Source organism: Phoenix dactylifera, chromosome 12, assembly GCF_051530095.1.
Source record: "Phoenix dactylifera cultivar Ajwa chromosome 12, Ajwa_hap1_PhDact_Kaust_v1.1, whole genome shotgun sequence".
Taxonomy (NCBI): domain Eukaryota; kingdom Viridiplantae; phylum Streptophyta; class Magnoliopsida; order Arecales; family Arecaceae; genus Phoenix; species Phoenix dactylifera.
The window spans coordinates 19,431,440-19,446,916 of NC_143201.1; the positions used below are offsets into that span (position 1 = coordinate 19,431,440).

At 47.3% G+C, this 15,477-nt stretch overlaps 1 protein-coding gene across 4 annotated transcripts; it reads left to right on the top strand.

The window, feature by feature from the left end:
* Positions 1–1,748: 1,748 nt before the first annotated feature.
* LOC120111885 (transcription factor MYB124) lies at positions 1,749–5,759 on the top strand. 4 transcript variants are annotated; one of them, XM_039130006.2, is made up of 12 exons: positions 1,749–2,091; positions 2,176–2,222; positions 2,338–2,394; positions 2,515–2,587; positions 2,928–2,983; positions 3,081–3,260; positions 3,386–3,558; positions 3,664–3,803; positions 3,919–4,061; positions 4,145–4,326; positions 4,435–4,583; positions 4,985–5,759. In XM_039130006.2, the coding sequence occupies exons 1-12, from the start codon at positions 1,975–1,977 to the stop codon at positions 5,087–5,089; spliced, it is 1,422 nt and encodes a 473-aa protein (XP_038985934.2). In that variant the 5' UTR covers positions 1,749–1,974; the 3' UTR covers positions 5,090–5,759. The 4 variants fall into 4 exon arrangements, with proteins under 4 accessions (XP_038985934.2, XP_038985935.2, XP_088564953.1 ...); XM_039130007.2 differs by having other exon boundaries at positions 1,750–2,091; positions 3,386–3,507; XM_088708827.2 differs by having other exon boundaries at positions 1,761–2,091; positions 4,435–4,578; positions 4,985–5,217.
* Positions 5,760–15,477: the final 9,718 nt, after the last annotated feature.

The window sequence follows — 15,477 nt, forward strand, 5'->3', positions numbered from 1 at the left end:
TCTCCACATACCCTCCACATATCATATTTCCAATAGATTTGATAAAACTCCTTTTAATTCATATAATTCTCTTATCAATTATTTAGCTATATTCATGAATTCTCTAATGCACATAATCTCTTATTTCTAAGTAAAAGACATGATCTCACTATCAGTTTAAAGGAAGTGGAGGCTAAGTCGGGAAGCACAGATTTGCTCATTTTGATAGCTTTAGCTGTTCATGAGTAACTTGGAATTGGCTTGTCAATGGCTCAATTTAGCCATGGTATACCAAACTTGATCATTAAGAGTTTGTCAAAACATATAAAGACTCAACTTGATTTGAAAACAAAAACTTGGCTTGAATCTTACCGAAGCAAGCCTAAAAAGTATGCTTGAGCTTGGATGAAGCTCGAACTTGGCACGACTAGCTTCTTTATAAAATGAGTTGAGCTCAAACAACCTATTTGTTGCCTTACCTCGGCCTGTCTTGCACTTATAGTTATGTTGCACGCATGCACTATAATGACAGATGTATTTAAACAACTTTATGATGACAATCTAGTGCTTGTTTTTAATTCTACATTCCAATGTGCGAAACAATATTTTTTATTTTCTAATTCAAGAGAATTGAAGCAACAAGTTTCATGAAAATGTTGCTTAACGGGTATAATGAAATTGTGCAGCAACTAGCACCTGAGCTAGCACTATTGTCGCTTTGTGAGGTAGTCTATGATTCAAGCTACCATTTTGTTGTTATGCAGGAATTTGATGTGAATCACTTGATAGAGGGTTAATATTACTATTTAAGTACAGATGGTGCAAAAAAGATCGAAGCATACAATGCATGATTTAAGCATTAAGAAAGACTCACACAATCAAATCCAAGGTGGCATGAGCTTGGTCTATTGTTTAGTCATAGAATGAGGTATATGGACCTCAAGCTAAAATAGATATAACAATTTAATATTATGGAAAAACCTAATTAATCATACTAGGTATTACAATATTGCCGGCAACCAGATCAAATATCTTGGGTTAATACAATGCCTATTAGCTCCGCTTAGAAACTCGAAGATCAGACTCTTAAGGCTTCAAGTTCTCATGCAAATTAGATTTCAGAAATTTTTACTTTCATAACATGCAATTTGAATTACATATTTATTGCTAACTATTTATATATATGTTTTTGTAAAAATCTTGTAATAATGTCACGCAACATTCATGCCAGGGTGTAGAAATGTGTCTTCACAAAAAAAAAAAAAAAAAAAAAAAAAAGGGTATCGTTTAGAATTTCTCATCTTAACTCCGGCAAACTTTCCCTCTATTTTTTCAAAAAAAGCTGCATTGCATCGTCACAACGCCGCCGACTTCCTTCCCACACTCGGCGGGGCCCACATCCTCCAATCAATCTCGCCCACCCGTTTCCAATCCCGGTCCGAACAGTGCTACAGTCACCTCCCCCAACAACTTACCCACCTGAGATTCAACCCCGTCTTCCCATTTCACAACAGAAGGTAACCTGATGCCGGTGACCAGACCGCCCGAGCGGATAACAATAAATAACCCCATCCCCGGTTCACGACTCGTCGGAGATGGGGAAGAGTATGGGAGCGGTAGTTTTTGAAACTATAGAACTGAAAGTATTTAATTTTTCACCTCGGTAAAATGCCGGTCACGGAGAGCTTGAGGTGTTATTAAACGCACCGGTGGTGAACTCCATCATCACCTCCGCTTCCTCGTTTCGCTACTGATCCCTACTGCTCCCCGTTTTATTTCACATCCTCACCATTTTTTTTTGTTTCAAATTTTCCGAACGTATCCGAATTCGCGCGCTCGAGAATCCCCAGGGGAAATTAGTCCCCGTTGATTCGTCGGAGATTGGATCCGCTGATCTCTTCGACTCGATCTCGGGATCCTCTTTCCGACGAGCTTCGTTTCGATCGAATCCGTGCTCTCGGGGTCGGGTTGTTGGATGACGCCGCGAGTTGCCGAATGGAGAGGAGATCGGAAGTGGCAGCTGTGGGAATGAATTCTGATGGTTCTGTAGCTCCGGCGGCGGCGGCGGGGCCTTCGAAGAAGGATCGGCATATCGTCAGCTGGACTCCAAAGGTCTCTCTTTTTACCCGTATGTTTATGCTTTGTTTACTTGGGTGGATAGTTTTCTGAAGTGAAGGTGGTTTTGGTTTCTCGCAGGAGGATGATCTGCTCCGAGAGCAAGTCGCTCTTCATGGAACTGAGAAGTCAGTCTCTGGATTTCCCTCTTATCTTCCTGTTCTTAATTTGTTTTGTTTGTTAGAACAGTTGCGATGTTGAATCGGAATTTATGAGATGATTCTGACGTTGGGTTGTGTGCAGTTGGACGAGAATTGCAGCTCAATTCAAGGACAAGACCGGCAGACAGTGCCGAAGGAGGTAGGCGAAGTTGGAAAGGGCTACAAGAAAATTAAAAAGGAGCGATCTTTTTGTTGATTTGATTGCGGCTGTATTGAATTTTTGGCTTGAAATGATGGAGACATGGTGGTGAAATTGCAGGTGGAACACGTACTTGAATGCAGAGTGCAAGAAAGGTGGATGGTCGCCCGAAGAGGACAGGCTTTTGTGTGAGGTAAGGATTGGACTAACAGTGCGCATCAGTATCTATTTCCTAGATATAGTTTGGACCTAGTTTGATTGCAAAGTAGGAATTTTTTTTGTTTCCAGAATTGCGATTGTTGGGAAAAATTCATGATTATATTATTTATCATATTGCTTTGGTATGTGATGATGTGATGTTGGGATTATGTGGTCCTGCATATCTTCTCTGATCTTATCAAACTATCTGAAGTTATTTTAAGTTGCTCTTTACAATTGCAGAGCACAAACTCGTTGTCTTAAGGCCCTGTGCTTCTTGCTTTTATTTTAATTCGAGTTTCAACCTTGAGACAGCTTAAGAGTGACATATGCAGGCTCAGAAGGTTTACGGGAACAGATGGACCGAGATTGCAAAGGTAGTCTCGGGCAGGTAATTTACTCATTTTGGAAACATACTTCTAATGATACAGAGGAATACAGAAGTAAGAGAAGTAGAGAACTGATGTGTATCATTTGTTAAACAACAGAACAGATAACGCAGTCAAGAACCGATTCTCTACCCTCTGCAAGAAAAGAGCGAAGCATGAGGCTTTATCCAAGGAAAATAACGGTTCATGCCTGAACCCAAATAATAAGAGGGTCATAATTCAAAATGGATGCATCACAGCTGAGACAAGGGAGTTATCATTACCCACTAAGCAGATCAGGTATGCAAAAGATCAATGCGAATCAACATCACCAGCAAAACTACACATTTTTCCATTTTACTGGTTGTTAAAACAACCGATTAATGCAATTGATGCACTTGATGCAATTTGCTTTTGCAACACAGGTACCATATTTCAGATCTTAAAGAAAATAAAATAAGCGAAGAATATCTTAGGAAACATGGAATGAACAAAGATCAACTACGGCCTCCTCTGGCAGTGCTTGCTCAAAACTCTAACATTGCAGGTGAGTTGCCGACTCATGTTGGCAATGACTTGAGGACAGCAGTACATAATGGTACACAATGATGAACTTGTGCTTCTTTTATTGCTGCTCTAAATTTGCTTAAAGAAGTTGCTTTCTTACATCATTAACGAATACTCTATCTCGCTATTCAAACAGACAACAAGACTAGAGCTACCTTTATTAAAAAGGATGATCCAAAATTAACCGCGTTGCTTCAGCAAGCCGAGCTGCTTAGTTCCCTTGCACAAAAAGTTAATGCAGAAAACACCAAGGAGAGCCTTGAGGATGCCTGGAAGGTGCCCATTACTAGCCTATTTTTACAAGCATTACCTGCTTGCTTTATTTGTAATTGGCGAAGTATATTAGGAGGTTCTGGTTTCATATGTTATGGTAATTGAATTGATAATTCAGGAAATCCAAGACTACGTCGCCCAAACAGAAGAGAGTGGAATGCTGAGCAGGAAAATATCTGGTACAGATTTTGTACTTGATGACTTCAGGGACCTGATAGAGGAACTAATGAGCAGCGATTCAATAGGTTTGCAATCTTTGAGGTAATAATGCAGTTCTTTGGCTGATAACTCTGCTGGTTTTTCTGCTCCATGTCCTTCAAACTAATGGCTAGTCTATCAAGCAGGCAATCCGATTTGCATGAAAACAGTCGACAAAGCTCTGAGTGCCGCACAGGGTCAACCGGCCACTTTAATACTCAGGGAAATGAAAGGGATCATCAGATCGATGATAGTTCATTTGACAATGACCCTGAGGTCACTGGTCCTCATGAAGATGCACAGTGTTTGGGTATAACTGCTTGTCAAGGTAATAATCAATACTCGAAAAACCTAGGTTCTTTCAGTTCCTTCAATTTATTTCACATAACTAGGGAAGGGAAAGTATTTTACAGAAAGCGACTTGTTCTTCTCGCAGAGGAAGTCATGCCTCCTATTACAAAGCCAAAGGAGAATGATGAAAATATTTGTGATATTTCAAATTCAGAGTTTGCTTCACCTCTTCTGACAACTCCACCTTTCCAATCGTTAGCAGAAGGGATTGCAACCCCAAAATTTACAAGTAGTGTAAGCAATGATTTTAATATCTTGTTGTGTCCTCGGAGCATTTTCGAGTACACATAAATACCATGGACTTACAGACTCATAACATAACATGTAGAAACAGCAAAAAGATGTGCATGAGCCTTTCTTTTGCCTAAAGCATGAAAGGTACATTTTGGTTTATCTTCACATAAAATTCGATGGAAACTTGTACATGTCCTGCATGAATCATGTAATCTTTTTAGCAAGGTAGTGCTAACCATATGCAGTGATATTTTCTTTTATGTTCCTGGTTGAATTAGTAGGGATGAAGTTTGTGCTTCGTGTTCTTTGTAACATTTGCATTTGCTTTCATCTAATATATCGGTACTGGGTAATGAAATTCTTGCTGTTAAATTGATACCTAAATTTGTTTTATTTTCCAGGAGAGGCGTTTCTTGTTGAGTGTAATTGGCCTGCCATCACCAGCTCCCAGCCCCAAATCATCTCAACCACCGGCCTGCAAAAAGGCTCTTCTTGATAGCCTCTGACCAATCAGTAAAAATTCTAGGTCTTTTTACATCTCTCTTAGCATTTTCTTATTTTAGAAGTTCTAAGGTATCATTATCCCAATATTGTGGATTTGTCTTGCTGCTTTTTTTTCATGAGCCATAGACCTTCTGCTTGTTTTTCATCAAAAGTTGTTCTTAGGTGTGCGAGTATGTTTCCCGGTGCTTTGAAATGTTCCTTTGGCCTTCTATTGTATTAGTCTTGTTTGTTTCCATATCCATTTTGGGTCGAGCTAAGCATTTGTACTCTCCCATTCTTTATTCTTCTTATAGGGTGGTTGTGCTCTAGCCCACCTTAGGCAGTTTGGTTTGTCATTGGTTGTAGATAAACTACATTATAGAGTTATCATGTTGTAATCATTAAAGCTTTGTTCATTAAAAAGTGGATGAAGGACCAGGGATGTCCTCATTGGTTTGATCTGATGTGTAAGATATGGAATAAGGAAGCTCTGTTGGTTGTCATGTCTTTAACCATTCCTTGTATCTGTTTGCCTAGAGAATTGGTTCTTTATTGTGTCCTATATGATTCCCTTTTCTCCCTGACGTAGTTGAGTTTTTTCAGTTTCTCAGGCATTTGTAGAACTGTAATTAGACATGAGAATGTGTAATATATATTGGTGTGTTGGAAATCATTATTTTCATTTTTCCCTTCTAAGCTTCAATTTAGACAATATTCACTGAAAAATGAGTCATATCGTATGTTCTGACATGGTTGTTATTCTTTCCTGCATATGTTTCGTTGCTTTTCAAGTTGATGACTTGAAAGGGTTACAATCTCATATTCTCAATATAAACTGTGGGAAGATAGAGGTAGGAAGTTGGTGATACTTTAGTCCAAGTTGGGAAAATTAAACATCGGCTTAGCACAGCGTTACCGAAGTTTGTCTTGCTCTACTTAAAACAATAGATCACTAGTGTGTGTATATAAACACATATATCACCTAGCAGAAAAAATACGGACTCTCTTGATTATAAACAAACTAAAAAAGCATAGATGCAACCATAAAATTGGGCACCACTGGTGTCACACCCTTGTGAGGTTGGAAGAGGGATATCAAACTTTTTTGAGTTCCCTCTCTCACGGTGTGCGGCAACTAAGGTTCTCTCTTCTCTCAAAACCTTAGTTCAACCTCTTAGCATGCATTCGGTGCACATTAGCTCGCACACTAACTCCTTTCAGCCCCTCAGACACTAGGCCAAATCACACACTCACTCTTTTCTATGAAGTGCATGAGGATGAAGGGAAAGAAGGCTTGTATTCCACTCAAACACAAGTGTAGCTCTCACAAGCCGAGAGCCTAGCTTAGTCCTTCTCCACAAAACCCAAGCCCCTCCAAAATCCTTCGGCCAACCCCAATTGGCCCGGCCTAACCCCTTGGCCGATGGAAAGCACTCAGCCCCTCTCGCCCAAGTAGACTTTCCTTAGAAACCCACAAGCCTCACCCGGCTAACTCTAGGCTCCCAACTTAGCTCACTCCCCCATTCACTCTCTCGTGTCCGTCGGCCTCAACCCAAGCCCCTTTTATAGGCTTGGACTTGAGTCGGTTACAAGTAGTTACAAGGTAGTTGGGTTCAACCGCCTAACCACCATAACAACCTCAACTACTTCTGTTAGTTGGTTGCAACCCCCAAACTAACTTAACAAACTCCTTAACCACTTCTTGGTCTTCTTGATTCAACCCATGTGCTGCCCGCCAAGTCACCCAACCAGGTTTCCCACATCAGCCCAGCAGCCCAGCACATGGAGATTCTGTCCGTCACTTGTCCAGACCAGTCGGCAGCGCCTTGTCCCGCGGTCTGGCTGTGTGTCATGCGGTCTGGCTGCAGTCCAGCCCGCTGTCTACCAGTCAGCCCGGCTGCCGTGCCCAAGCGCCACACCACGCGTGCCTTGTGCGCCCAACCTGCGCGCGTCTGCGCCTGGCCCGCGCGCACCTGTTGTAGCCATGACGGATGGATCGACCGTGCGTGCGCCTGCGCACGGCCTGCTGTTTGTCTCGGGCGAGGTTCTGTGCACCTAACCTCGCCGTGTCTGACCCGGCCGCGCGCCCGCCTGTGCACGGCCCGACTGAGGGCCAACCTCATTGTGTTCCGGGCAGAGCCTGGCTCAACCGTGCGCACGCCTGCGCGCGGCCTGCGCCCAGGTCGGCCAACCGTGCGCATGCCTGCGCGTGGCTCTACCAGCACGTGCGTGCCCCGCGCGCACTCGAGCAGCGCTCGGCCTGTACGTGGCCAATGTCGCATCTACCTGCATGCCTGCCGAGCGCGCGCCTACGCCCGGCTCGCCCCGCGTGCGCCCGCCTGCGAGCGCTTGGCCAGACCACCGCACCGTGCGCGCCCGCGCTCGGTTGGTCCAGTATGCGCGTGCCCCACACGCGCCTGGCTTGGGCTTAGCCCAACCGTTGTGCGCCTGATTGCGCACTGATGTCACTGAGTTCGGCCCGGCCGCGCGCCTCCTGCGCACAGCCCGCGCATGGGCCAAGTGTCTGTCCTCGGCATGGCCAGACCTCGGCAGGCGCCTGGCCTGTGGCCAAGGCCAGCGCCCGCGCCTACTGTGCACGCACCTGCGCACAGACTTTCCTGCGTGCTGCGCGCCTCCTGCGCACGGCCAGTGCGTAGCCAAGCGTCCATGCGCAGCCCCCCCCCCCCCCCGCGCTAGGCCCGATGGCGTGACAATCCTCCTTCGGCCGAAGAGGTCAACGCCCTCATTGACTCCTCCTGCAAGAAAGAGAAAAATTGCTCCTTAAATTGCCACAAGTTGGCCGCTTGCTCCCAAGTAGCCTTCGCCATGCCTTCACCTTGTTATTGCACCAAAAATTCTGTATTTTTCCCCACCTTGCGGCGCGCAAGTATCCTATGGATAGCCTTGGGATACTCCTTGCCAATGGTTGATGGTGCCCTCTTTGGAACCACCCGGTCTTCATCATGAGACTCATTGTAAGGCCGCAAGAAACTTACATGGAAAGTGGGGTATATCTTCAATCTTTCCGGTAACTCAAGCTTGTAAACCACCACACCAACTCTTGCCGACACCTTGAAAGGTCCATCATACCTCGGCATAAGTCCTCGATGAAGCTTGATCTTGCCCATTTTCTTCCAAATTTGTGGCGTGATCTTCAACAACACAAGATCACCCACTTGGAACTCCAATGGCCTCCTCTTTCGGTCAGCAAATTTCTTCATCCTTCGGATTGCCTTGAAAAGGCTCTCCTTGGCATTTTCAATCAGCTCCTCTTTGTCCTGTGCCATTTGGTGAGTAGCTGGGCACTCCCCCATCTCCTCTTGAAGTGCGATGTCCAAGGGGGCCATGGGCTGAAATCCCATGCTCAGCTCGGCTGGACTCAACCCCGTAGAAGAGGAACGGCTGATGTTATAGCTGAACTGTGCTGGCTCCAACAAGTCCAGCCAATTCCTTTGGCTAGCTGAAACATAGTACCTCAAGTACTCCTCTAGCAGTCCATTGATCCTCTCCATTTGGCCATCAGTCTGTGGATGGTATGCAATGGAGAAATGCAGCTCGGTGCCCATTGTTTTGAAGAGCTGCACCTAGAATTTTTCCGTGAACCTTGGATCACGATCATATACCACATCGACCGGCACACCAAAATACTTCACCACGCCATTGAAGAAGAGGGTTGCTGCAACATCAGCTGGGCATGGGAAAGGTGCCGCCATGAAAACTGCATACTTGGAGAAGCGATCGACCACCACAAAAATGGACCTCATTTCCCTCACTTCCGGGAAACCGGTGATGAAGTCCATGGACAGACACCCATGGCTTCTCGGGAATGGGAAGTGGCTGCAAAAGTCTGGCATCTCTCTTCCTCTCCACCTTGTCCAGTTGGCACACATGACACGTCTTCACATAGAGCTCAACATCAGCCTCCATTCTCGGCCAATAGTAGGACCTTGTAAGCGGCACCATGCGCTCAGACCCTGGATGACCCGCCCACTGAGGATCATGACTTTCCTTCAGCAGAATCCTCCAAAGTTCACCTCCCTTCGGCACGAACAGCCTCCTTCCACGAGCAAACAGTAACCCATCTTCAACCTAGAATTTATGCACACTGCCGGCTTGTACATCCTGCAGTAGCTTGGCATACTCTGTCTTTGGAGGCAAATTCCTTGAGCTGGGTTCTGAAGTTGCTGTTGAACGCAGTGAGGGCAGCAACATATCCCTCCGCATGCTTCCGGCTCAAAGCATTAGCCACACAATTCTGCTTTCCTGGTCGGTGCACCCACTCAAATTAAAATTCAGCAAGGTACTCTTGCCATCAGGTTTGCTTCAGTATAAGCTTCTTTTGGGTGGCAAAGTAGGTGTTCGCCACGTTGTCGGTGATGATCTTGAAGCAAGTCCCCAGCAAGTAGTGACGCCATTTCTCCAAACAATGGATCGCGACCGTCATCTCCTTCTCATGTACCGAGTACCTTTGCTCCATGGCATTTAGCTTTCGGCTCTCAAATGCCACCGGATGTTCCTCCTGTGACAAAACACCTCCAATAGAGACATTAGAAGCACCGATATGAACCTCAAATGGCTTGTCAAAATTCGAAAGTTTAAGAACCGGTTCATGTGAAATTGAGGACTTCAACTCCTCAAATGCTTCATCACATCGGGCCGACCACTCCCATGTCACATCTTTCTTGAAAAGATCCATGAGAGGGCTTACGATCTTTGAGTACCCCTTGATGAATTGTGGTAGTAATTAGCAAGCCCTAGGAAAGCCCGCAAGTCACCAATCTTGGATGGAATCGGCTATTCTTGGATCGCCCTTACCTTGTCCTCCTCCATATGGATTCGGCCATAGCTTATGCGATGCCCCAAGAATGAGATCTCCTCTTCGCCGAATTGACATTTCTCCTTTTTAACATACAATTTGTTGTCTCTCAAAGCACTAAATATAAGATACAAGTGTTCTAGATGTTCATCTAAAGTGTTACTAAAGACTACAATGTCATCTAAATACACTACAACAAATTTATCCAAGAATGGGTAAAGCATTCATAAGATTGCAAAAAGTAACCGGAGCATTGGTTAGCCCAAAGGGCATAGCCAAGAACTCGAATGCACCATACCTCGTGACACAAGTGGTCTTGGCTTCATCTCCCTTGGCAATCCTCACTTGCCAATAGCCGGATCGTAGGTCTAGCTTCATGAAGTAGGACGTCTTCGCCAACCTATCAAAGAGATCCGCCGCATTAGGAATAGGGTAGTGATTCTTTACCGTTACTTCGTGGAGTGCTCGGTAGTCGATGCACATCCTCAAGGATCCATCCTTCTTCCTTTGGAAAAGCACCGGCGCCCTGAACGGTGCCTTGGATGATTGGATCAAACCGGCCTCCAACAACTCGTCCAATTGCTTCCTCAATTCAACAAGCTCCAAAGGTGTCATACGATAAGGAGCTTTTGCTGGTGGAACCACCTCCGGAATCAGCTCAATCTGATGGTCCACCGGCCTCCTTGGTGGAAGCTTCTTTGATATTTCCGTTGGCATGATGTCAGAGAATTCAGACAACACTTTCTGCACACCCGCAGGAATTTCCTGCAAGACCTCGGTTTGCACTTCACTTAGGGCAGCAAGGAATATGTTCTCTCCTTGCTTCAAATCCTTCTTGGCTTGCTTAGCCGTAATCAAGACACCTTTGCCCTTCTCAGCCGGGACCCATGCTTCAGTTGGAACAAAGCATGGAGCTCTTTCATCGCCCAACATGACGCCCCTCAAGTGAGGCATCCAACATGCTTTGGCCGCCAAGAAGAACTCCATTCCTAAGATCAAATCAAAGTCATCCAAAAGCACAACCATTAGGGAACACGCACCTTTCCAAGACCCTAACTCAAGGGTGGTCTCTACCACTCCTTTGACTAGCATTGCCCCCGAGTTCACGGCCTTGATTTTGCTTGGACAGTCAGCCACCTTCAACCGTATGAATTCAACTTGCCGCTGCGACATGAAGTTGTTCGTCGCACCGGTGTCCAACATTGCCTGTACCTTTACTCCATTGATCCTCACCATAGTGTACATCAGTCCGGAGTATAGTGGGGGTACCTTTTCATATGTGAGGGCACTCACAACTTGCAATGGATTCACCCTTGGCGTGTCATCTTCCCTTCCTTGCTCTGCAGAATCCTGCATGGGCAGCGCATTGATTGACTTCTTCTTTGGACAATTCCTTGCAAGATGGGCTCACCGCATATGAAACAGCCCCATGGAGCCTTGCCCTTTTCTTGCTGCGGTTTCTTGCTTGGACCTGCAACAATATCCTTCTTCTTGCCGCCAAAGCCTTTGTTCTTCCTCGGCCACACCTTGGCTGCTTTGGCATCCGGCGCCTTGGATTTTTCCTTTTGTCCATTGCTCGGATGAGGTGCTTGAAAGTCCACCAGCGCCTCTGCAGCCGCCATTGCCGAGGGGATGTCGCGCACCCCTTGGCGTCGAAGCTCGGTTTGAGCTCACGGTTGCATGCCACTCAAGAAGTTGAACAACTTGTCTTCCTCGGACATATTGGTGATGTCAAGCATAAGGGAGTTGAAGTCTTTGACGTATTCTCTCGTCGTGCCTATCATCCGAAGTTTCTTGAGGTTCTCCCTTGCAATCCAAGAAGTGTTGCAAGGCAAGAATTGAACCCTCAACTCCTTCTTCAAGGCCTCCCAAGAACCCACGTGCGGACGCCCCGCACCCAAGTCATCGGCCACCCTCGTTCGCCACTAAAGTTTGGCATCCGAATTGAGGTACATTGTGGCCATATCCACTTGATCTCTCTCAGGCACCTTCATAGCCTTGAAGTAGTTTTCAAGATCCCATATGAAGTTCTCAAGCTCCTTGGCGTTTCTTGAACCGCCAAAGGCCATAGGCTCCGGGACCTTCACTCTCCCTCCTTGGTCCGGGTTGGAGGATGTCGAAGGAGCATTGATCACAGCCCGCTTCAACAGCAAGACCTTCTCCAAGGCACGCATCCGATCCGTCAAAGAAGTCACCAGATCGGTTTGCTCCGCCCATTGGTGCTCAGCCCGCGCGCCCACATCTTGGACCAAATCTCCAAGGGAGGTTTCCAATGAAACCAGCCTTTCTTGATGCTCGGTGTAGATGGAGATCAGATCTGGAATCTCCTCTTCACCTGGGTTGCCTACTAGCTCCTCTAGCTGCACCTCTCCGTCAAGGTCATAGCTCTAAGATGCACCAACAAAGCTCCAAGAACAGCAAGAACGCCGCTCTGATACCACTAGTTACACCCTTGTGAGGTCGGAATAGGGATACCAAACTTTTTTGAGTTTCCTCTCTCACAGTGTGCAGAAACTAAGGTTCCCTCTCCTCTCAAAACCTTAGTTCAGCCTCTTAGCATGCATTCGGTGCACATCAGCCCGCTCGCTAACTCCTTTCAGCCCCTTAGACACTAGGCCAAATCACACACTCACTCTTTTCTATGAAGTGCATGAGGATAAAGGGAAAGAAGGCTTGTATTCCACTCAAACACAAGTGTAGCTCTCACAAGCCGAGAGCCTAGCTTAGTCCTTCTCCACAAGACCCAAGCCCCTCCAAAACCCTTCGGCCAACCCCAATTGGCCCGGCCTAACCCCTTGGCCAATGGAAAGCACTCAGCCCCTCTCGCCCAAGTAGACTTCCCTTGGAAACTCACAAGCCTCACCCGGCTAACTCTAGGCTCCCAACTTAGCTCACTCCCCCATTCACTCCCTTGTGTCCGCCAGCCTCAACCTAAGCCCCCTTTATAGGCTTGGACTTGAATCGGTTACAAGTAGATACAAGGTAGTTGGGTTCAACCGCCTAACCACCATAACAACCTCAACTACTTCGGTTAGTTGGTTGCAACCCCCAAACTAACTTAACAAACTACTTAATCACTTCTTGGTCTTCTTGATTCAACCCATGTGCTGCCCGCCAAGTCACCCAAACAGGTTTCCCACATCAGCCCAGCACATGGAGATCTTGTCCGCCACTTGTCCAGACCAGCCAGCAGCACCTTGTCCCGCGGTCTGGCTATGTGTCATGCGGTCTGGCTGCAGTCCAGCCCGCTGTCGCCTAGCCAGCCCGGCTGACGTGCCCAAACGCCACACCGCGCGCGCCCAACCTGCGCGCGCCTGCGCCTGGCCGGCGCGCCCCACGCGCACCTGCTGTAGCCACGGCGAACGGATCGGCCGCGCGCGCGCCTGCACACAGCCTGCTGCTTGTCTCGAGCGAGGTTATGTGCGCCTAACCTCGCCGTGTCTGGCCCGGCCGCGCGCCCGCCTGCACACGGTCTGACTGAGGGCCAATCTCATTGTGTTCCGGGCAGAGCTTGGCTTAACCGCGTGCACACCTACGCGCGGCCTGCGCCCAGGTCGGCCCGCCGTACGCGTGCCTACGCGTGGCTCTACCAGCACACGCATTTCCCACGCGCGCCCGAGCAGCGCTCGGCCTGTACGTGGCCGATGTCGCATCTGCCTGCATGCTTGCCGAGCGCGCGTCTGCGCCCGGCTCGCCCTGCGCGCGCTTGGCCATACCACCGCGCCGTGTGCGCCCGCGCTCGGTCGCTCCAGTGTGCGCGCACCCCACACGCGCCTGGCCTGGGCTTGGCCAGACCGCTGTGCGCCTGATCATGCACTGATGTCACTAAGTTCGGCCCGGCCGCGCGCCTCCTGTGCATGGGCCAAGTGTCTGGCCTCGGCATGGCCAGACCTCGGCAGGCGCCTGGCCTGTGGCCAAGGCCAGCGCCCGCGCCTGCTGTTGGCGCACTTGCACAGAGACTTTCCTGCGCCTGACCCTGCCTCACGCCTCCTGCGCACGGCCAGTGCGTGGCTGAGCGTCGATGCGCGCGCCCCGCGCGTGCTAGGCCTAATGGCATGACAACTTGTGTCATGCTTCGAACCCAGCACTTGAGTTCGAAACCCGGCACAACCGCATGCTCCTTACGACAAAACCCTAAAAAATATGCAAGATCTAAAAATTTAATACAACCACAATATACGTTATCAACAATGATATCAATTCATACCAAATAACAAAGTTGGTCTAATTACAAAATTTGATCATTCAACCAGTATTAATGATGCTCTATTTGATCATTCAACCAAATAACACGTTATTACAAGATTAGTCCAAACCATATTTTATCGGTCTGATTTATTCTTGTTAAATCAATTATCATATATACAATAAATTTCTCTCAAATTCAAGGTATCTTTGTTCATATAATCCTGTTCTTAATATCTGATACGTATAATAACCACATAAATATATATTTATACCGAAAATCATATAAAAGCATATTGTCACATGGCAAAATGATACAAATCTCCTAATGCAATTCCAGTGCTATAAACAAATAAATATATATATACATATATGGTAATTTAAGTACAGAAATTCTTACCTCTATTGAAGACTGACTAACACAATGATCACTGATGCGCTCCACGGTCTACGAGCTAGGGTGCAGAGTATCCTGATCAAAACCTTCTTGTGCAGATTACTCTCCCTCTACAAAACCTTCTCATAATTTCAATGATGAAGTTTTGTCCAAGTCATCGCACCTATTCTACTGGATATACTTAGAGAAATACATGATTGTTAAGCATAGTGTCCATTAACCCTATTCTTTTTTAATGTAAAGATGGGTTGCCCCAACAATCGTTCAAACTTAGTGTTTATTATCTAACACATAGTACCATCACAATTTTATAATATGGTCAGGAGTAGAGGTGGGCATTGGGCCGGACCGCCCATGGCCCGGCACGAAGCGGGCCGTGCCAGGCACGGCCTGCTTGCTACAGTAACGGGCCGTGCTAGACACGGCTCATAAAAGGAGGCCGGGCTGGGTTAAGAATTTCTGGCCCGCGGGCCGAGCCCGGCATGGCCCATAAAGGTCTGGACTGGCTCGATTCGTGGGCCAAGCACGGCATGGCCCGCGGGCCAGCCCGAAACGACCCATAAGGGTTATATTATTTTTTCCTCAAAATACCCCTCAAATTAGCCGTTTTATGGCTGTTGGAAAGGGCAAAATGGGTAAAAAGCCACAAATAACCGTTATGAGCCAAAAAAAATAGGCGTTATGGGCCATCCATAACGGTTATTTTTTTTGGACAGACGGGCCGTGTCAGGCACGGCCTGTGCCGGGCCCGGCATGGCCCGTCACCCCACGGGCCTAGGGTCGTGCCGGGCTTAGCCTTTAGGTTAAGTGGACCGTGCCAGGCATGGCTCGTTTAGTAACAGGCCGGGCCAGGCACGGCCTATTTGGTCTGTGGCCCGGTGGGCCTAAGTCGGGCCAGGCCCGACACGGCGCAATGCCCATCTCTAGTCAGGAGAGAATTGTTTTAGAAATGGTTGGCGTTAAATTGTTGATTCTGTGCACTGTGAGAGTGTTTCGTTGGAATCGCAGATATG